The sequence below is a fragment of the Channa argus genome, chromosome 19 (genome assembly GCF_033026475.1).
Source record: "Channa argus isolate prfri chromosome 19, Channa argus male v1.0, whole genome shotgun sequence".
In the NCBI taxonomy this organism is placed as follows: Eukaryota; Metazoa; Chordata; class Actinopteri; order Anabantiformes; family Channidae; genus Channa; species Channa argus.
Window position 1 is genome coordinate 11690444 of NC_090215.1, and position 19931 is coordinate 11710374.

At 37.4% G+C, this 19931-nt stretch overlaps 2 protein-coding genes across 4 annotated transcripts; both read right to left on the minus strand.

Moving 5' to 3' along the window:
• Positions 1-726: 726 nt before the first annotated feature.
• On the minus strand, positions 727-6303 carry mcmdc2 (minichromosome maintenance domain containing 2). The gene is made up of 14 exons (XM_067487079.1): positions 6166-6303; positions 5890-6020; positions 5744-5803; positions 5439-5634; positions 5201-5323; positions 4994-5095; positions 3893-4021; positions 3472-3709; positions 3160-3365; positions 2862-3019; positions 2194-2373; positions 1927-2066; positions 1399-1508; positions 727-1148 (listed from the first exon to the last, which is right to left on the minus strand). Exons 1-14 carry the CDS (start codon positions 6260-6262, stop codon positions 982-984), a joined length of 2037 nt encoding a protein of 678 aa, XP_067343180.1. The 5' UTR covers positions 6263-6303; the 3' UTR covers positions 727-981.
• sgk3 (serum/glucocorticoid regulated kinase family member 3) lies at positions 6253-18422 on the minus strand. 3 transcript variants are annotated; one of them, XM_067487074.1, is made up of 17 exons: positions 18190-18422; positions 14198-14375; positions 13940-14023; positions 13666-13738; positions 13404-13479; positions 13107-13182; positions 12939-12988; positions 12736-12793; positions 12249-12332; positions 12026-12157; positions 11458-11570; positions 11039-11075; positions 10567-10653; positions 10174-10269; positions 9860-10015; positions 9596-9685; positions 6253-7353 (listed from the first exon to the last, which is right to left on the minus strand). In XM_067487074.1, the coding sequence occupies exons 2-17, from the start codon at positions 14291-14293 to the stop codon at positions 7183-7185; spliced, it is 1479 nt and encodes a 492-aa protein (XP_067343175.1). In that variant the 5' UTR covers positions 14294-14375; positions 18190-18422; the 3' UTR covers positions 6253-7182. The 3 variants fall into 3 exon arrangements, with proteins under 3 accessions (XP_067343175.1, XP_067343174.1, XP_067343176.1); XM_067487073.1 differs by having other exon boundaries at positions 14198-14378; XM_067487075.1 differs by lacking the exon at positions 18190-18422 and adding an exon at positions 16346-16365 and having other exon boundaries at positions 14198-14378.
• Between the last annotated feature and the right edge of the window lie 1509 nt (positions 18423-19931).

The following is a 19931-nucleotide window of genomic DNA, read 5'->3' on the forward strand; positions in this document are numbered from 1 at the left end:
TGGGTCAAAGAAGTTAAAAGGTCATTATTATAAACTTTGAGCAGGCTTTGCAGCTGGAATATTGATGAATTCACATTTTCGCCGTTTACCCATCAGACAATAGAGTGGTGATGTTGTGACTACTGAATTATCAGCTGCAACCATAGTTTTACTTGCACATAGTTAATGCGATGATTTGCATATTTGTTAATTTGTATGCAATTGACTTGCAGTGCATACAACTGACCTGTCTTCTACATTTAACAGATCAGTGGCAGTACTGGAACAGAGACGCAGGTTTTAGCGTTATCTCATCAATAGTAAGTCACTTCTTAAATACGTCTACTGTTTTGCATGTGAGCTGGTCTGTGCACCTGACCGGTTAATTCTCAGGTTTTACATAGTAATGATGATTTCACATTTCGCCGTTTACCCATCAGACCAAAATGGGCTGCTGAGAATGTGACTAACTGAACTATAAAAATGAAATGTTGTAAAACCGTCCTAGTCGTTGTATCTTCCATTAAACAGATTTGTTTGTTTTCTTTAACGAACAGGTTAGAGAGCAAGCGGACTGAACTGGCATTCATTTGAAAGGTAGGTCCCAGCCTTTGTTAGTTTGTGTTCAGATTTCAACAAGTGGAATATGTTATTAAAACATATTAATGTGTTTGCCCTCAATTACCCCAGTTTGAGTATGTTAAAATGTCAGAATGGGAGCATCAACATCTAGCTGAAATCTGAGCTGTTCTGAAATGTTTTTGTCCTTAAATAAAATTTGTCTGAAAGAAAATGACTTGTTTCTATTTGTTTTGCTGAGTGTCTTTTCTTTGCCATTGTTTAAAATTAAGCTTTGTTAATCATTACCAGTACCATAGTGCTTAACTCAACGTCTTTTTGTCTTGTATGGTATCAATGAAACTACAGCATGAATGTTTTTTTTTTTTTTTTTTTTTTTGTGCAACCTCATGCTACCTACCTGACTACACATTGATGGTGGTCTTACTCCTCTGTAATGTATTTGTCAGCTCCTGGTGCATAAGTATAAATGAAGTGCAGAATATTCTGGTGGAGCTCATCCAGTGTTATGTCTCTTCTGTGCAAACTATCAACATCTCCCAGTTCACAAGGAAACACTGCATCAGGTGGAATAACAAGACCAGAGGACCCTATAGGAAGAATTGGGCATCTCTCAAAAAGGAACATTCATAATCTGCTGTACATAGGCCACCATGGTGTTTGTTGCAAATGATCAACATCAGGTTCTTAGAATAATAAAATGGAAAAGTTTGTCTCTACAGTATTTGTTTTGCAGGCAATGATAAACCACAATTAAAGGTAGGCTACACAAAACTAAATTACGTTAAAGGATGCCCAGATAAGCATTTTGGTATCTTGATAGGGGAGAAAGGATACTACCGTGCTTGAGAGTGACTGAGTTTTCACAAAAGAGTACAGCAATCACAGCATCTTCCTCAAGTACTTGTGTTCTCAGACACAGCTTGCAGTGGGCCTCAGCTAAAGAGACCCTGAGACAAGAATTAAAAAAAAAAAAAATTAAAAGGACTTAATGAGTTAATGTCAAAGTAATTTTTTTTTTTTTTGAAGTCATGTAACTACAATCTTGGGTGGAAACAAAATGTAACAGAACATGTCAATACTTTGAGATTAAAGTAAGGTTTTTGTGTGTCCTGGAGCCTTACTGAAAACAGGTTTATTGTTATAGTTTCAGTTCCACAAATTATGTCACCACAGGGAAAAAGATTTGTAAACATTTGTCATAACCAAATGAAAAATAGTGGTCTGAAGGTATGGTTTGGGCTACAGTTCTCCACCTAGTGGAACAAAGTGTCATTACACCAAGCAATAACTTGACCTTGATGCTTTGTGAGAACATGCAGAATTAGTATTAAAATGGCAATTATCACAATTTTGCAGATTACTTACAGCAGTTTGATAGAGGCGACAGACATTTTAACACCCTGACTCTGGGTTCGTGCTCTACGGCTGGCCATGTAATAACCATGGATAAGTTTCTCTGCTTCAGGACTAAGTTCCACTTGCAAGCTTTGTGCATAGGCTACCAGCTGGAAGAGCGAATTAAAAACAGCAATTGCATTTTAAGATAATTCAAGTTTTTTTTTCTTTTTTTTTTATTTAAGTACATTTTAATAAAAGCAATACAGTGGACTTGATAACAGAATATGTCTGGACCTCTAAATAGTCTTGATTAGAAAATTCCCTGAAGGATGTGTACAGGGATTCTTCAGGCTGTACTGCCTGCCAGAGGGTGTGGACAGCCTGAGTAAGCAGTGCTTGCTCTCCAACCATGTCCTTACACTGGACGACAAGGCCAAAAGCATCTGCCAGCTGAATTGGTATCGGGCCCATATCCTGCACACAAAGGAGGATGTCCATCAGAAATTTATCTATTGTGTTATTGTCAAAGTGGATCCATGTCAACATTTTTAAATAACAGATCTTTTAAGTCACAAAGACCTTTCTATAATAATTTCTGAGAAGTATTATTCAGTTTACTGTGTACCTTTCCCCAGTCAAAAGAAAACACTTGAGTTCTGCAGTGAAGTAATGTCTGGACAGGACATTTCCTTCAAGAACAGTAAATTGTCTCAATTTCCTGTTTGCCTGTTCCTTCTACAAACATTTGAGCTGAACGAAATGTGCTTCTTTTGAACTCCGTGTACTGTACAACACAAGCTGAAGTTCCACTAACATAAAGCAAATATATTTTACATTAAAGTCTCAATTCAAATATGCTAGTGCAAATTTAGAGCATGTTTTAAATGCTCTAAATTTAAAATAAATTAAAAAAATGTTTAAAAACAATTTTAAAAAATATATCGTATTGTCATTGGACTCACCACTGTTCCTAGTAAGGTGCTGTCTACCCTTCCAGGCCGCTGTGATGAGTCCGTGAGGGCCCAGAAGCTGCACTGGAGTGGAATGGAAAGCTGCTGGTCAGCATCCTCACCATACTTCTTGCCTGGGATGAAAATAGACACTGCACGGTTCTCTAAAACTAAAAAATGTTGACAAAAGGAAAGTATAGTAAATCTGTTATTGGGTGTTATTATCAGAAATCACCTATAATGTTAATAACTTACAGAATGGTCAGAATGCTCTGCTTTTACCTAATGTCACAATTTACTGGTATTATACCTGATTGAATCGCATCCAGCCTGTCCTTTTTGTAATATCCAAGATCTCCCACCATGCAAATCCCCCCTGTGGCTAGCAGTGCAGACCCAGCATGGATATTAGCAGTGCCTGCTCCATGTTCATCACGAGACACAGACGCAAACATCTCCCCTGTGGCCTGATGCCTGACCCCTCGACACGCCAAGCTCAAGCTATATGCCATTAGTCTAGCACAAACATAAAGGCAGCGGGTAATGAGGAGGACTGAAGCTTGGTGCTAATCATTTAAGAGGCCCCAAGTCTCACAATTTAAACCACTTAACGTTCCCTTACCTGTCTAATATGTAAGTGTCAGGGGTGACAACTAGGAGATCTAAGTTGTGGCATGTGTCTTTTGTATCTGCTCTGGTCTGCACCAAGCTGAGCAACAAAGCCAGTTTTAGTGTGTTGTACAAGCCTGGAGGAGCCACTTCCAACCCAAAGCAATGAGCTAAGATAGCAGTGAACCGCCAGGGAAAACGAGCTGTGGCCTTTAACAACTCCTGGAAGCTGGCACTGATTTGATGAGGACCTGAAAGTAAAGTTGGCATAGTAGATGTTTCAGTATGGTAACAATGTTTCCATACAAAATATGAAATCTGTTCAGAATAATAACACTATATCCTGTTAGGTTGTGTTAATGTTGTATATAGATGTTATCATTATGACAGCTGCTATTTCTTAAGATTCAAAGTAGAATTTAACACTGCCTTACACTGTGGTTCCAACAGTTGGATGCTATTTGCCTCTACGCTACAGGTAATGTCAGGCCACTGGTGCACGTGAGCAGGAATGCCTACCACCCTGTAGAGCTGACCAATTCTCATCGAGTTACACAGGTCATCTACGTGAACAGGGGAAAACAAAGCAATAACACTCAAAGGGGTTGCTTCATGCTGCCTGGTGATTATTGACGAGCAGTGCATGCTACCTACTGCCAAGAGAAACAGACTGAGGCCCTCAGAACAAAGCTTTTTCTGTGTGCAAAATACATAGCCAGCTAATGAGTGTTCCTTGCGCTTATTAACATATATGTTTAGTAACGGAAACCGGGTGTATTGAATTCCTCTACAAGACTAGGTCAACAGAATATGTTAATCCTGGTGCTGAGATTTGCTAAGCTCTCAGGAGTACTAGCTGGACAATGTTATTAAAGGGGACAGAAACACTTAATATCCCTCCATGAAGCACTGTGTTTTGGTGCCTGTACAGAAATCTATTTATTTGAACTTTTCCCCACTAAGTTTGTGTTTCAAAGTGAGCCTCATTTAGAAAGCCCAAGAAAATTAATGACAAATCTCAACACGTCTGACTGTGTGTAAATATAAGCTATTACAACCACATTATTCAGGACTGGAAGTGAATCTAATCGATGGGCACGTTTTACAAATAAATATTACCATTTAAAATTTTAAGGACATTAATCTACAGTACAGTGCTTCGCTTCAGATTTCTACATGAAAACAGACATTTTAAAAGAAAAATATACATTTGTTACAGGTCAGGGTCAGTGACAAAACACAGACTCTGAACCAGGACGCAAGGAAATTTTAACAGGGGTTGCACCCTGATATTAAAAACGATTCAAGGCTAAATACAGGATGAGGCAAACAAATAATAGGTAGTTCTCTGTATTGTAAAGTTAAAGTAAAAAAAATGTGACTTTTTCATGTCGACATAGGAGATGAGCTGAATTTATGATGTTTAGTTTGAGGTTTTAATTTTTTTTAATTATTCTGTTCTACAGATTATTAAGAGACTTAAAGATACCAAGATTAGCAATACAAAGCTGTAAATGTGTCTAATGTAGACCTACCTCTGAGAAACACTGTCACAGATTGATATCTGAGCGAGTTTTGCTGATTGGCTGTTAAAGCATCCAATGCTTTTACATGGATCAGCTCCACAAGCTGTTTGTCTGTCTCCACAAAGACACATATGCAGACATACATAATAAAACAATGCCATAACACCACTTCCCTACACTGACCCAGTAACTAATAGTAATAAAAAAAAGTGTCACCCCCCAAAACTCGGAATTTAACATCCTCCTTCAAGTGGGAGCTGCATATCATGCAGCTGAAGTCATTTCTGACGGTAGCTGACTCTGTGGCTCCGGGTGAATGCACTCGAATGTGGTGGAAACCTACAGGCATGGAAAGCAATATGTAATCAAATGTAAATCTCGTGTGTCAGCAAATACAGTTTTATGGGTGTAAATACAGCACATGTGTACTACTTAAGGGTTTCCTCTTCAGTACCTGTGGAGCAGGGACAGTCATCATTAATGCAGAGAAACCTGGCTCCTTGGGTGTATTTTGTGACCCTTGTCATAGCAATGACTAGTCCTTCCATGGAGACAAGTCTCATGGGGCTGTATACACAAGGAATGCTACTGAGGTCCATTGTGTACTCGGGGAACGGAGGCAGGTGCGTCACCTTCAGGATTACATTCACCTCAAAAAGAACAACCAGATGACGCATTGTTGATGATCAAGTCAAGTCCGGTGAGGACTGGCAACGTGCTAATAATAGGAAGAAACAATATTCCACTGCTTATTCATACCTGGTTTTCTGTGTGTATATTTTCAACCAGTGAAAGTGTCTTTATGGCCAGGAAGCAAACCTGAATCAAGAATTTGGCAAATGTAATCAACCTAACAGCAGAAATGTAACATTTCATTTCAGGTAGCTGTTAAGTTTTTCCCTTACAGACTGAAACAAAGCTGTTGCTCTTAAGGGGTCATGGAGAACACAGTCACCGAGTACAGGATCCACCTCTATCAAATCAGAAGGATTCACGCGGACACAAAACCTGTACACTGCTACTATGTGTTGGGGGTCTAAAAAGGAGGGAAACATAAAAAATAAAAAATTTAAATTGTAGCTCGAGTATCGCTTTGTTAGCTTTTGTTTCAAGGAGCTAAGTAACAGGTGTTAGCACTCACTTAGCTAGTTTTCACTTTTGTCACAGAAGTCCAGACTTACTTTTGAATGGCTTGCAGTCTTCAGTCAGTTTCTGAAGGCCACCACTTCTGTCCAAGTAGACCAGAACAGATTCTTTCAACGATAAAGTGTCAGCCATGTTCCTTTATTGGCAGGAAAGTAAACACAATGATACACTTTTGCTACAGGCTAGCATGAAGATGTTTAACAGCTTACCCCGGTACAGTAGTTTCCAAGGCGTTCTCATGGTAACAGTTCAGCATGATGTGATTTTAATAAGTTAAAATAATTACAAATTATAAACAACAAAACATAGCTTTACTATAAACAGCAAATCACTCTCAGATTCAGATTTCTCGTTTTTTGTTTATTACTGGAATTTAGACCACCTAAATTGAGTGAAGCATTGTGGATTTCTGTTATTATGAATGAATGTTTTAAAGGCAAATAATAGCATAAACATTAAACACAAACAATCCATTAAAAAACAAAAACAAAAAAAACAATGAGTACGTGGAAGTTAACTGCAGAAGTAGAAGACTGTTCACAATCGTGACCTACAAACCAAGATGGGTTATTCAGTGATCTCTCAAGTAATCCCTATATCCAGCTTAGTTAATATGAAAAAGATACATGAGTTTATTTTTACAGTAAATACATGGACAAACATATCTCCATCTATGAGTCAAACGGTGTCATTTTAAGTCCAGTGATTTGTTCAAGTTTTTCAGATGACTGGTTATTGGTGGTGTTCAAGGGACAAACTTAAGGCTTTAAAAACCCTTTTAGAAACCACCAGGAATTACAATATTAAAGGATGGTTTTCCTTAAAAATATCACCTGTTATGTATATATTTTTATATAAATACATATAGGTAAAAATAAAGACTTTCTGGCACATTTTGTTACAAAGTTTTTTTTACTTTTGTTTTTAGTGCTGCTTCTTGTCAGCTGGTTGTTTTGGCTTAATAGAACAAGTTCCTCCATGGTGTAAATATCTTCCCTTTAGTCAAAGAAATTACAGAGTTTAAGGCAATTGAAGGCCTTATTATGAATGTCTTATAGGAAAGAGTCATCAGAAGGTGGGGCGTACGAAAAGCCCACAAAGGCATCATCAGCCTCCATTACGCTGGCGTTCACTATAGAATGTTCTTGAGACCAACAGACGGAGTTTGGGACCACCTCATCTGTGAACTCAGGATCGAAGTTTGAGATATCACTGTAAGAGCTCTGTAAAAAAAAAGCATGGAGAGAAGGCAATATGTACTACAATTCTTTGTTTGGACATAAATTAATTGAACAAATACTATAAAAGAAATACGTATGTTTTTTTTTAATGAGGGACTTCATTTGACATCATTAAATATAACCTTTTAGTTACATTTATCTTGATTTTTACTAAGTGGTTCAAAAGGAATAAAACAATTAAAAAGGCAAACACGTACAACCCCAATTCCAAAAAAGTTGGGAAGATTTTTAAAACATAAATAAAAACAGAATGCAATGATTTGCAAATCTCATAAACCCATATTTTATTCACATAAACTACATATCAGATGTTGAGATTGAGAAATTCTAAGATTTCATTAAAAATATTAGCTCATTTTGTATTTGATGGCAGCAACACAACTCAAAAAGTTGGAAATTTACCATTGTGTAGCATTCCCTCTTCCTTTAACAACTTTAAATGTCTGGCAAGTGAGAAGACCAGCTGCTGGAGATTTAGAAAAGGAATGTTGTCCCATTCTTGTCTGACGCAGGATTCTAGCTGCTCAACAGTCCTGGGCCCTTGTTGCCAGATTTATCGTTTTATGATGTGACAAATGTTTTCTATTGTTGAAAGATCTGGACTGTTATAGATTACAGTTTAATGCTGTCCTGTGAAGCCATGCTGTTGTGATGGCTGCAGTATGTGGTTTAGCGTTATCTTGCTGGAATATGCAAGGCCTTCCCTGAAAGGGAAGTACTTTTCAGCTTTGATGATGTCTTTCCAGATGTGTAAGCTGCGCACGCCATAGGCACAAATGCAACCCCATACCATCAGAGATGCAGGCTTTTGAAATGTCCAGTGATAACATGTTGGATGGTCAGTTCACAGGCCTGCTTTCCATAAAGAATTTCAAATTTTTATAATTTATAAATCAGTTTTCCATTTTGCCTCAGACCATTTTAAATGAGCTTTGGCCCTGAGAACACAACAACGTTTCTGGATCTTGTTCACATATGGCTTCTTCTTTGCATCACACAGCTTTAACTTAGATTTGAGGATTGCACAGTGAACCATGTTCACAGACAGTGATTTCTGGAAGTGTTCCTGAGCCCATGCAGTGATGTGCAGTAGAGAATCGTGCCTGTTTTCAATGCAGTGCTGCCTGAAGGGCCGAAGATCACTCACAGAGATTCCTACTGATTCTTTGAATCTTTTGATGATACTTTATACTGTAGATGGTGAGATCTTCAAAGTCATCGCAAGTTATGTTGATGAACATTTTTCTGAAATTGTTCCACAATTTGTTGGCCCAGTTTGTCACAAATTGGTGAAACTTTGCCCTCCTTTTATACCCAGTCATGATACTGAGCTGTTGCCAATTAACCTAATTAGTTGTCAAAATATCCTCCATTTGTTTTTGATTTGTGACAATTACTTTTCCAGCCTTTCATTGCCCCTCTTCCAACTTTTTTGAGATATGTTGCTGCCATAAAATTCAAAACAAACTAATATTTTCCATGTAATGGTAAAATGTCTCAGTTTCAGCGTCTGATATGTTGTTTATGTTCAACTGGGAATGGAATATGGTTTGATGAGAGAAATCATTGTATTCTGCTTTTATTTACGTTTTCACATCTACCCAACTTTTTGGGAATTGGGGTTGTAAAATCATAAATACTTTTAACAAACTGAACTCCACTGGATAAAAGTAGTAGTGCTGTACTAGTGTAAAAGACTTTACTCTTAACCTAAACTCTCTGTAAGTAAATCAAATAACATCTATGAGAATGTTATGTGTAAATAGTGTGGCAGAGGGGTTACAAGCCTGCATGAAGCAGTAACATGTAACTCAGAAACTGGTAACAGTGTTTGTTTTTAAGAAAAGGATTCCCCCAGCTTTTCACTTCTTTTTGGGGGGTAATGGAGCATCAAAAACATCTCTTTCAAAGAATCTCAGCCTGAAAAATTACAAATAAGAGGATCTGTAACCTCCTAGGAGGAAGACCTAACCATACTATAAAATGATATTTAAAACCTTAAAAAGTAGCACACTTTTTTCAATTATTCAGTCTGGGTGAAATTCTTCTAAAATTGATGTGGGTCAGTCTATAAACAATCCCAAACAAGAAGCTCTAATCAGGTAGATTAGGTAAAAGAATCAGTGTTGGACCTTGGTGTATGGGGCATGATATACATTTCTAGCATTGGGTGAAGTATTGACATGATTGGTCGTGATTACTGAGAAAGACACAAAGGATTTACCACTTTGGGTGTGAATGGGGGATGGATCTTCTTATTTTCGAGGTCGTTCCAGTTTATGGAGGAGAAGAAGTCATGTGCTTTTATCTCATTCTGAAAGTATACAATTCCAAATAAAGGTCATTTTGTGCTGACAGGAGTTGGTAGGAAACAAAACGAATGGTAAAAACATATTGTCCACCAGAGGGAGCTCCAAAATAGGATATTTTGCTCTCTGTATATTAATGATATATGGACAGTGCAAATGCATTGAATAATTTCACTTACAACATCATCCCTTGACCCCAGTCTATGTTTGCCATCTTTCTCTAGCAGACCATGGAGGAGAGACCAGGCTGCGGTGGATGCACCAGGACGGATCACCAGTGGCTTGTGGAGAATGTTATCATACATCTCGTGTGTGTCCCTGCTGTAAAATGGTGGCTAGGATACAAAAACACTGAATAGGTGAGTGTGAAAGTTCAAGAAGGAGCTCAAAGACAAATACAAAGCTTTGTCTGAAAATAATATTAAAACATTGCAAAAATATGTTTAATGCAGGCGGAGATTTTAGGCAAACAGCTTCAAATCTAAAAACTCACCAGACCGAAGAGCATTTCATACAGCACTGAGCCCAAACACCACCAGTCTACTGTATTAACATATGGCTGCTTCCTTAGGACCTCTGGAGCTAGGTACTGGTCACAGGAGTCATACAAACAAAATGACATCACATAAATATTGACATTTGGCTGCCAACTTAAAATGCAAGAGTGATTCATATCCTACACACAATAGGATATGAATCACTCTTGCATTTTAAGTAGGTAGTGCTGGTGTTCCAAGTTGGAATACACTCATACTTATAAAATGATTAACCACGCTTTATTCCAAAAATGTTGTTAATGATTACTACTATTTCACACTGAAGGTGAGACCTCTTTGGAACTGCCTGGGGCAAAATCAGAAGTATGCAGACAAGTAAATACATATACCTCAGGAGTTCCACAAAATGTAGTGGTGGTATCTTTCTGGGAGATGCCTTCCTTGCACAATCCAAAGTCAGTCAAAACGATATGCCCCTTTAATAAGAGGACACAGACACATTTTTAGAAAACATGTGCCATACAAGCAGCTCATTGTTCCCAGGGGCTGAAAATTCTATTGTTTCTCAAGAATGTTGGCTCTAGTGTAGCTCAGTCAGTCCCATTCACTGTTCCCTAACTTTCTCAACAGGGCCAGGCAGGAAAATCATTACCCAGTACCTAATTGAATCACATGCATTCTGTCCTGCTGGAACTGCAAATGAAACTGGAAAGAATCTTATGTAATAAAATTGCAGTCAGGTTTAGGCCAGTGTAGTTTCTATGCACTCATAGGAGTATTGTACTATTTCTATAACATTTAACTTGAAAGAATTACACAGCAATGTGTTTTTGTTAAAAAGAAAACAACAATGATACTCACTTCATGGTCTAGAAGGATGTTTTCTGGCTTCAAGTCTCTGGACAAATCAAATACAAATATAAACATTTCAATTAACAAGGCAAAGGGCTATGTGGCTAGAATTTCTCAACAATGAGTTAAAGTTACTCTACAGCAAAGCGGCATTCCTTAGAAGAGCCCTCAGAATAAATGTGCATAATTTTATTCATGTTTTTTTATTTGAAATGTTCCTTACATATACAGAAGGTTTCTGTAAATTTACAGTAAAAACATTTCTACAGCTTTCAGGCTGGTAAAATCTGGGGGAAAAAAGCAATAATAAAACAAATTGTAAAAAAAAAAAAAAGTAAAAAGTTTAAACATGACCTCAGTGTCTCCTTAAACATTTATATTACTCGCAAAAACAAATTTTTACAATCTAAATAAATATATATTCTTACCTGTAAACAATGTTTAGAGAGTGCAGATATCCCAGTGCACTTGCCATTTCAGCGATGTAGAATTTTGCTCTGGGCTCTGGAAAGGTCCGCTCTTTTTGAAGATGGAAGAACAGCTGAAATGCAAAAGTAAATTTTGATTGCTTACTAATATAGATAGATAGAGAGATATAGATAGAGATATATTAATAGTCTAGCCAAGCAGTATATCTATCGATCCATAGATATGGATATATAGATGGGGCTTTGTAGTTTTGTACTGAGGGGCAAGAGGCAGATTTAATTGAATACAGATTGTTGTTGGTCACACTCACACAGTCACACATAGCAGCTTTACAAAGGCTGATCCCACGTGAAGGAGCAACAGAAAGGAAGTCACAGTAAGAGCCGCTGTTGAATCAGAATCATGTCATGATCTCTTATAACATTTCCACACATGGAGGTGTGTTAAGTAGCCACAGTGCTGTTCAGAGTAATTGCATTCTCGAAGTTTTATACATAGTTCACTGTTCTTGACTTTGTGCATAATTTCTCTGTGAGTGTATTATTCAAATAAATTAAAACAACTCACTTCTCCTCCATTGATGAAATCCAAGACAAAGTATAACTTGTCTGTGGTCTGGAAAGAGTAATGAAGTCCAACCAGGAAAGGGTGTTTCACATTCTTCAGCAGAACGTTGCGCTCGGCCATGATGTGTTTTTGCTGTTTGAAAAAGAAGTGACTTAGTAGTAAAACCATACTTTATGCCCAGAAGCCGGAATATAGACAGTGTCATACTGCAATGTAAAATTACCTCTTTTCTGTTGAGAATGACATTTTTCTGTAAGACCTTGACTGCATAATATTTTTCATCGTGTTTTCTTTTTGCAAGGAAAACCTGCATCACAAGGTAGAGAAGAGATATTATATTACATCAATCGTGTGAACTGGATGAATTACCAATTTGATTCTCACTTCCTACTTGGAAAAGCCAACACATGCAGAACTAAAAGTTGTTGCTATCTCAACAAAGAAACATTTCAAAATCTACCTAAACATAACTTGTGTACTTGTGTAAAGTATCAAACTACAAATAAGTAAAAAAAAAAAAAAAAAAAAACACACACAAAAAAACCCAAAATTCTACATACTTGATTTGTCAAACTGCATTGTGTGTCATGAAACTATTACAATTAGCAGTATTTGATCTGAAGAGAGCTGTAAATTTGTATCCGTGTGAATTTTCACTCAGGGTAAAACAGAAGGCAGTTGTATGTTTCAGTGTTGCATTGTTCACATACCTTCCCAAAACTCCCCTTTCCTATGACCTTTAAAAAGTCAAAGTCTGTGGGCTTGGCACTGAAATAAAAACGGCAACAAATTTATTTTACCAATGTCAAAATAAAGTTTATGTTATTACATAACTAAAGTTTGAAACTGTAAGTGAAAGCAGCAAGGCTGCCAGCTCTGTGTTTCTGTGCTTGGTCATGAGTAGGATACATACTGTGGGTTTCCAGAGGGTCCTAGGTTAATGTTTCTGGAGGTAGAATTGTTCTATATACAGCAAAAAAACACTGTTTATTAGCCAACACTTCAGTAGAAAATTTTTTTAATAAACCGATTTTTAAAAATGTTATTCCTTAGTTACCAGTAACAGATTAATGTTACATACTTTGTCATCTTCATCCTCAGAGGCATCGGAGAAGTTCTGAATTCTGTCCATCAGTAGAAAGGTCTTCACATCTGGACTTTGAAGTGTAAGAATGAGCGAGTCATTAATTAAGCTAAATAAAGTAACATTAGTTGGTAAAACATAACAAAGCAGAACTTTCTTTATTTTCCTTTAATCTAATTTATTTAAGGTATGAAGCATTGCTGGACAAACACAATCACTGGGTTCAGACACTGGGTTCACTAAAGCCCTTTGACTTAATAGTAACATAGTGACAGAGAGAACACCAAAACTTACTGGTTGCAAAGCTGAGGATGTGAGACAATTCGCTTGATAAACTCATGTAGCCCTGCTCTTCTTTGCTTTATGAACTCTGTTGGATGGATGCATATTTTGTTTTAAAGAAAGCATGCAAAAGGCCATAAACATAAAAAACTGCATACATGCTTTTTACATCTACGACTCGGCTTCTTTCTGGATGCGTGTACTGGATGAGGGTGTAGGCAATTTTTATATTATATGACACAGGACATAGGATGAGCATAATGTTAACACTCACCTGGGTCAAAATTATCTCCAAATATTCTCTTAGCTGGAATTTTCAAGTTCATAGATGAAAACTGTTTCCTCAACTGCATTAAAAGACACAAGAGCAACAGAGATAAGGAAGCAAGCACTAGTACATAAGAATGTCTATGGTCACAAGTACAGTATATAATTATTCTAAATGTCAATGTGAACATTAAATCAAACATTCAGAAAATCAAACAGTTGAGAACAGATTTATTACGGAGTTAGATATGATCCAATATGCTGTATCTGCCACCACTCACTGTGTTGTAGAGTTTATCGAACTCTGCATATCGCCTGAAGACAAACCATTCATGCTGTCCAACAGAGACTATTACTTTATAAACCTGAAAAAAGTCAAAGAACGTTCAGATAAACACAATCAGCTTTATTAAATACTTATGTATTTTAGGCACTATGATTTTTTTTGCATATTTTAAAGCAATTATATTTATATATATGTAATTGATTATACTCAGAAATGTCAAGTGAACACAAATAAGCATTATTTTTGCACGCACCGTGTAACGCTTTTTCTTGTCTCTCTGCTCATTGTGGCACGGTATGCTCACATTGGGGAGACTAGATTGCTCCTCCATCTTAGGTTCCGTTGGCATTCAAAAGTGCAAAGTCATAAAGTAATGGGTCCTCCAGGATAAGACTTCAAGTATGAGACTGCCCCACCCCCATTCTGGGTCACTGCTATAGAATAAAAAAGAGAAGAGGCAGATACTCAGGAAGTGAAACTGGTATCTGTTCCTGAAACATTTCAGCCGACGGTTGTCATGGTGCTTACACCTGAGATACATGTTTGTCCTCGACTGCATCATACATCAACATTTTATAGCATTTATTAATTACACTCTTCAATACTATATTAAAATACTGATTTGATAGTTGAGCTGCACTGCACTGATCAGGGGAGGGATCTGCTACAGCATTAAGGAATAACATTAGGTACAGGGGGCCGCGGAGGCTTTATACAGGCTGTTTATATGTTACACAAAAGACACCTTGACAGCATTCAGGAATTGTATTTGTATCCTCTTCAACAAGTTAGAATATCACATGTTGGTCAAAATAATCTTGGAGAGGTGTTTTCACACGGTTTCATGCATTGAAACATTTACAGACAGTGGCTAATGGAAAACAGAAACACGAACTGGTGGTGGCTTCGTTGAAATCAAAAAATAAAAAAGAAACTTGAAATCTTTGTCTTTAAAAGTATTTCTGGTTGAAACATATCATGGAGTGGAGATTTCTGCAAGAGTGCACAATTGACAACAGGAGGGTCAGTGAGCTGCAGCATGACAACAGGCAGGCTCCCTCCTGTTTTGTTTCATCTGAGCATGAGTATCCACATGCAACTATCCTTTGTCATTGTGACAAAACACTTTAATAAATAAATAGCACCAGAGGTCCTCTCTAGTTTCTTCCTTTGCTATTAATGGCTCTATCAATCCCCCACACGTTAGAAATAAGAGTCTCTATCTGCTCAGCCTTTTCCACATGAATACATCTTGCACACACACCCTTCCTGACATGCATACAAGCCCACACTCATTCAAACTCGCTACCTTGCCCATGCTGGGTCTGTGACATTCTCGCTTGTTCTGGTCAGTGTACAGGTATTTTTAAATAACCTTCTAGATGTCTTTGAAGCAATAGGTTAAGAGTGAGGCCCCTGGAGTTGTTCCTCCCAATTGTTTAAAAAGCTCAATAAAGCTAATTACTGTGATAGACTCCTTCCCATGTCAACTGTACTCACACAAGTTAAAGATCTCTAATCTAAATCTAAAGTCTAACAAGTGAATTATAATTAACTAGTGTTTGTTAGTTTATCTACTGTATTCAATTTAAATGAAGGCATGATAAACTATTATGTGTAGGGTAAACATAGCTGACTAAATCACAAAAAAGAGAGAAGCTTATCTCTCTCCCATCACCATGATTTGTACAATGTTTCTTTTACAACAAAGCTCTTTGTCTCTTGCTCTGACTTGTCCATTGTTTGACATCGGTGAGGTCAGCCTAGTTGGTTTAGTTGTTTCATTAACAGTTGTTCCCGTCAATGCTGTTTGCTCACAACAAATGAAAAACCTGCTTTTTGTAAACTTTCTGCATCTGCACATTGATCCTAAAGTGCATCCTGACAGAATTATCCCATTCTGCTCACGTTGGGGTGAGGGACCAGCAAGAGAGCAACCCTCTTTAAAATGCATGTGTGCAATCAGAGGGACCTTTATGCCCTTTTCATCACTAGCTGCTTCTGCCTCTTGTGTTCCTACTTTTGACTTTATTTTGGTTTCACTTTCAACCACTCTCATTAGGACAAACCACAAGCGACCAACTAACTGACAATTTCCTAAATCTTGAAACACTATCACTTGGGAGAGGAACTCATGTATGTGCAGGTAGCAAATTTTAGAGGTAGCTAGAAGGTTCTGTCTTTACTAGAAGTCACTTTTTGCATTGAGGCAGGTAATTTCTTTTTAGTTTATACCCCTATAGTTAGTACACACAAAATGGTTATGTAAAATGGCTCACATCTCTAGCTGTTTTCACGGTCATCTGACGCTGTATGTCACAGGATAGGACTCGCTTTTTAACATTCCTGAAATACTTTTGTTCAAGGAGGAAATATCCTACAACTGTATTGTGCAACTTACAATTTGAGCGCCCACTTCTACTCCTTTATATGGAATGTTGCTGCTCACCACACCCAAAACGCGCACTGTCAAGTTTAGATTGAAAACAGAAAATCCTTTGTAAGGTCATAATGAGTATGAAAAGTGACATTTTAAGCACATTCCATAGCAGCAGTTTAGGAACAGCATGCCTCAGCCACCAAGTTAAATTAACGTACAATAAACTGACAAGCACAAACATGGTGTCCTACTACGCAGGATTAAAAATAGCATTCTTCCTGTTTAGCTCAAATACATATCCTTGCCCGTGGATATCCTATAAGGATGATGGACGTTTTTTTTCTGTGTGCGTGGCTCTGTATCCTGTGTGACAGAAGTCACCTAAGAATGGTAAATCTAATGTGAAAGGTCAATCAGGCAAGCGTGCACTGATAAATACACAAACACTAAAAATGGTTACTGAAGATAGCCACACAAAGACTAGTTTTACATGGATGCTATTTGAGAAGCCTGCAAGTTGTAACCAATATCAATTTTTAATTTTAGGTTAAAAAAAGATTCTTGTGGTTAGTCTAAACTATTTAAAATGTAAATGATATGTGTTACACAATCTTAAATAACACAACATTGTGGTTTGGAAGCATCTCATTATAATGAGACTGATCTTTGATTGAGTAAGTGCAGCTGGAGAATTGTGAGAGGCATGAACTCAGTCAACTCTCATAAGTGCAACTGACTTCAACATCTGGACGACCCTAAACTGATGGTCCAGACAGCATGCACACACCCACAGTCTGCAAAAAGTGATGCTGAGTTTAGCACCTTTTCTTCCCATCAGGTCTATGTGCATGACTTGGATTTATGCCAATTGGTTATTCAAAACTCCCACATCATAATTATCACAGATGTGGAGCTCTCAAATTGTGGGCTGTGGGAATCAATGAAATCCATCTCATCATCTTTCATAGCCTGGAACTTTTGTTTTGTTTTACAAACCATGTTCATGAGCCACATTTACTCATAACAGGCAGATTTCTACCTTACAACAGGTCAACTGTACAATCAAGAACTGATAATGGAAGTGATTAAGAAGAGAAGGATTATGAAGAAAAGCATCCTTGTCACTAAAAATTTGGATTTGCTTCATTTTGTTTGTTAACTGGGCTGTATGTAAGAAACAAACAGGAGGAACATATTCACATACCCATCATCCAGTTTAGAAATGCTGGTGTGCCACTAGCCATGCCACATAGCTGAATCAACAGCCAACGTGGGAATTCAGTTGGAAAGCCTCTGAGGTCTTACACACAATTTCTACAGAGCAAAATCATGTGGAGGTGGATAACATCTCTGCTGTACTTCTGTTTTATTTCGGCTGAACCACTTACTAAGCTTTTACTAGAGGCCAAGTGTGTACTACCAATCTCAACACAGATCACGTGTATTACATGAAAAACGTATGTTCCCGAGCCAAAGAGAGGAGAAAAACTGAGTAAGAGGAGGGAGGAGCCGACCACACACACACACACGGGGGGAGAGGGAGAAATAAAATACCGACACACACATCTACACACAAAGTTAGATTTGACACGTTTAAACAGTTTCACTTGTTTAGTGTCCAATACAAACAAGGCAAAGATTTCCACCGATCTTTAAATTGTATTCAAAGATTCTGGTATGTGATAGATAACACTGTTTACACAATTTTACTTCGGTTGTAATTCCTATCAGTTCGTCTTGTCTCCGGACAGAAAAAAGTTGCTAACGCCATGTAAATAAAATAGCTAACGTTACCTCTACGCTGAACAGCCAAGACAACGCTACGTTAGCAAAATGACAGCAAAGTTTACAGGAACGTCACGTACCTCACAGTACTTTATTGCGGAATTCATCGATCTTCCTGGTTCCAGTGGGGATGGCTCGCTCTACAGCATATAAAGTGTCAGCGAAGCCAACATTAGTTCCGTTTTTGGTGGGACAGAAGCCCCTAAAGCGCCAAACTGAAAATGTGTTGTCTTGCTGCCCATGGGCGTCTGTCAAGTGGGAGAAGCAGGAAACATCAGTCCTTCCAGAAAGAAAGTTCCAATGAAATTTGTCACGGGACCTCACAGCTACAACCACAGTCAAGACAGATACATGCACATATATACTTCCGCTACGGCATTTCAAAATATAACCGGAAGTATTTTGATATTCTGTGTAATACTATTTCTTTAAACAGGATTTTAACCATATATAGACTATATATCTCTTTTTCCTGAGTGTCTAGGTCAAGTAAAGTAACGGTCAAAGTAGCGATAAATAGTATTATAACAAGCATATAGTCACTATATCTGACAACCTTCAAAACATCAAGCAATAATATGACGAAAATCACACAAAAGAATACAAAGGTATAAATCAGTTAACGACAACTATGGCTATCTTATATATGCCAGGCCAAAATAACCCAAAAACATAAACAAGTAGGAAAACAATCACAATGTAGTGTTTACAATGTGGTTCTGTAGTGTCTCTTGTGAGCTGGTGTTTTTAAAGGCTCTGAGCTCAACTAGAACGGAAAACATCTTACCAGCTTAGCCAGTGAGGTTTTATAAATGAAGCTATGCATGCTGATGTCTTGTAGCTGGTAAAATTAAAGATCCAGGTTGTACATATAACTCACAGTGGTACAAAAATAGAATAAAGACCACAAAAATGCATCAATATTAATATAGGAATATAACTTTGATATGCTCATTTAATTTTGATAGGCTACATTAAGAAGATTAGTGATTCCACACTATTGTACTTTGTTATAAATCAGTTACAATAGGACATATATACACATATGATAGATCAACCCACACACTGATCATGCAGGCTTTTGTAGGTTCTCGCTGCAAAACACACAAATTAAAATGTTTTATAGAAGAATATCGACCCTTTTGTCTTTAATAAATAGAATATTAAAACAAACAATATTTTCTACAAGATAGGCAATTTATAATTTTTTCAGACTATTGGTTTTCTACATGTGCTATGGTGGGAGTCCACTTGATAATCTAGTAATACACATTTCCTTTTGCTCTTCACAAGCTGGCTAGAAGACCTACATTTACATTTACATTTAGTCATTTAGCAGACACTTTTATCCAAAGCGACTTACAAGTGAGGTACAAGGCAGTAAAAATCTAAGTCAAGACCTTTGCCCAGGGAGTAAACTGAAAATAATCAATGTGAAAGTGGATTAGTTGAGTTTTCTAGTATATAGCATTTACCATGGGACTACAGAAAATATATGTTACTTTATAAGCCTTTCCATGTTTAGTTTTTTCTATTCTTACAGTGTCACTAAAACAAATAGAGTTGACAAAAGTAGGACTTTTATTTGTGAAGGCTTACAAAACATTTTCCGGTCATGTTGACGTTTGCTTACCACAGCGTCTTTTACACGCAAGAATGACAACACTAAGTCAAACCGTTCAGTAGTGTCACCTACTGGTAAAAAGTCAGGACATGCTTGAGATCCAAAAAATGGTCCACTTACTCGTTTTACGTGAAGAGACAGCTACGTATCTCCTATAAATGACATAAAAATAAATGACGTGATGAAAAATAAAAAATC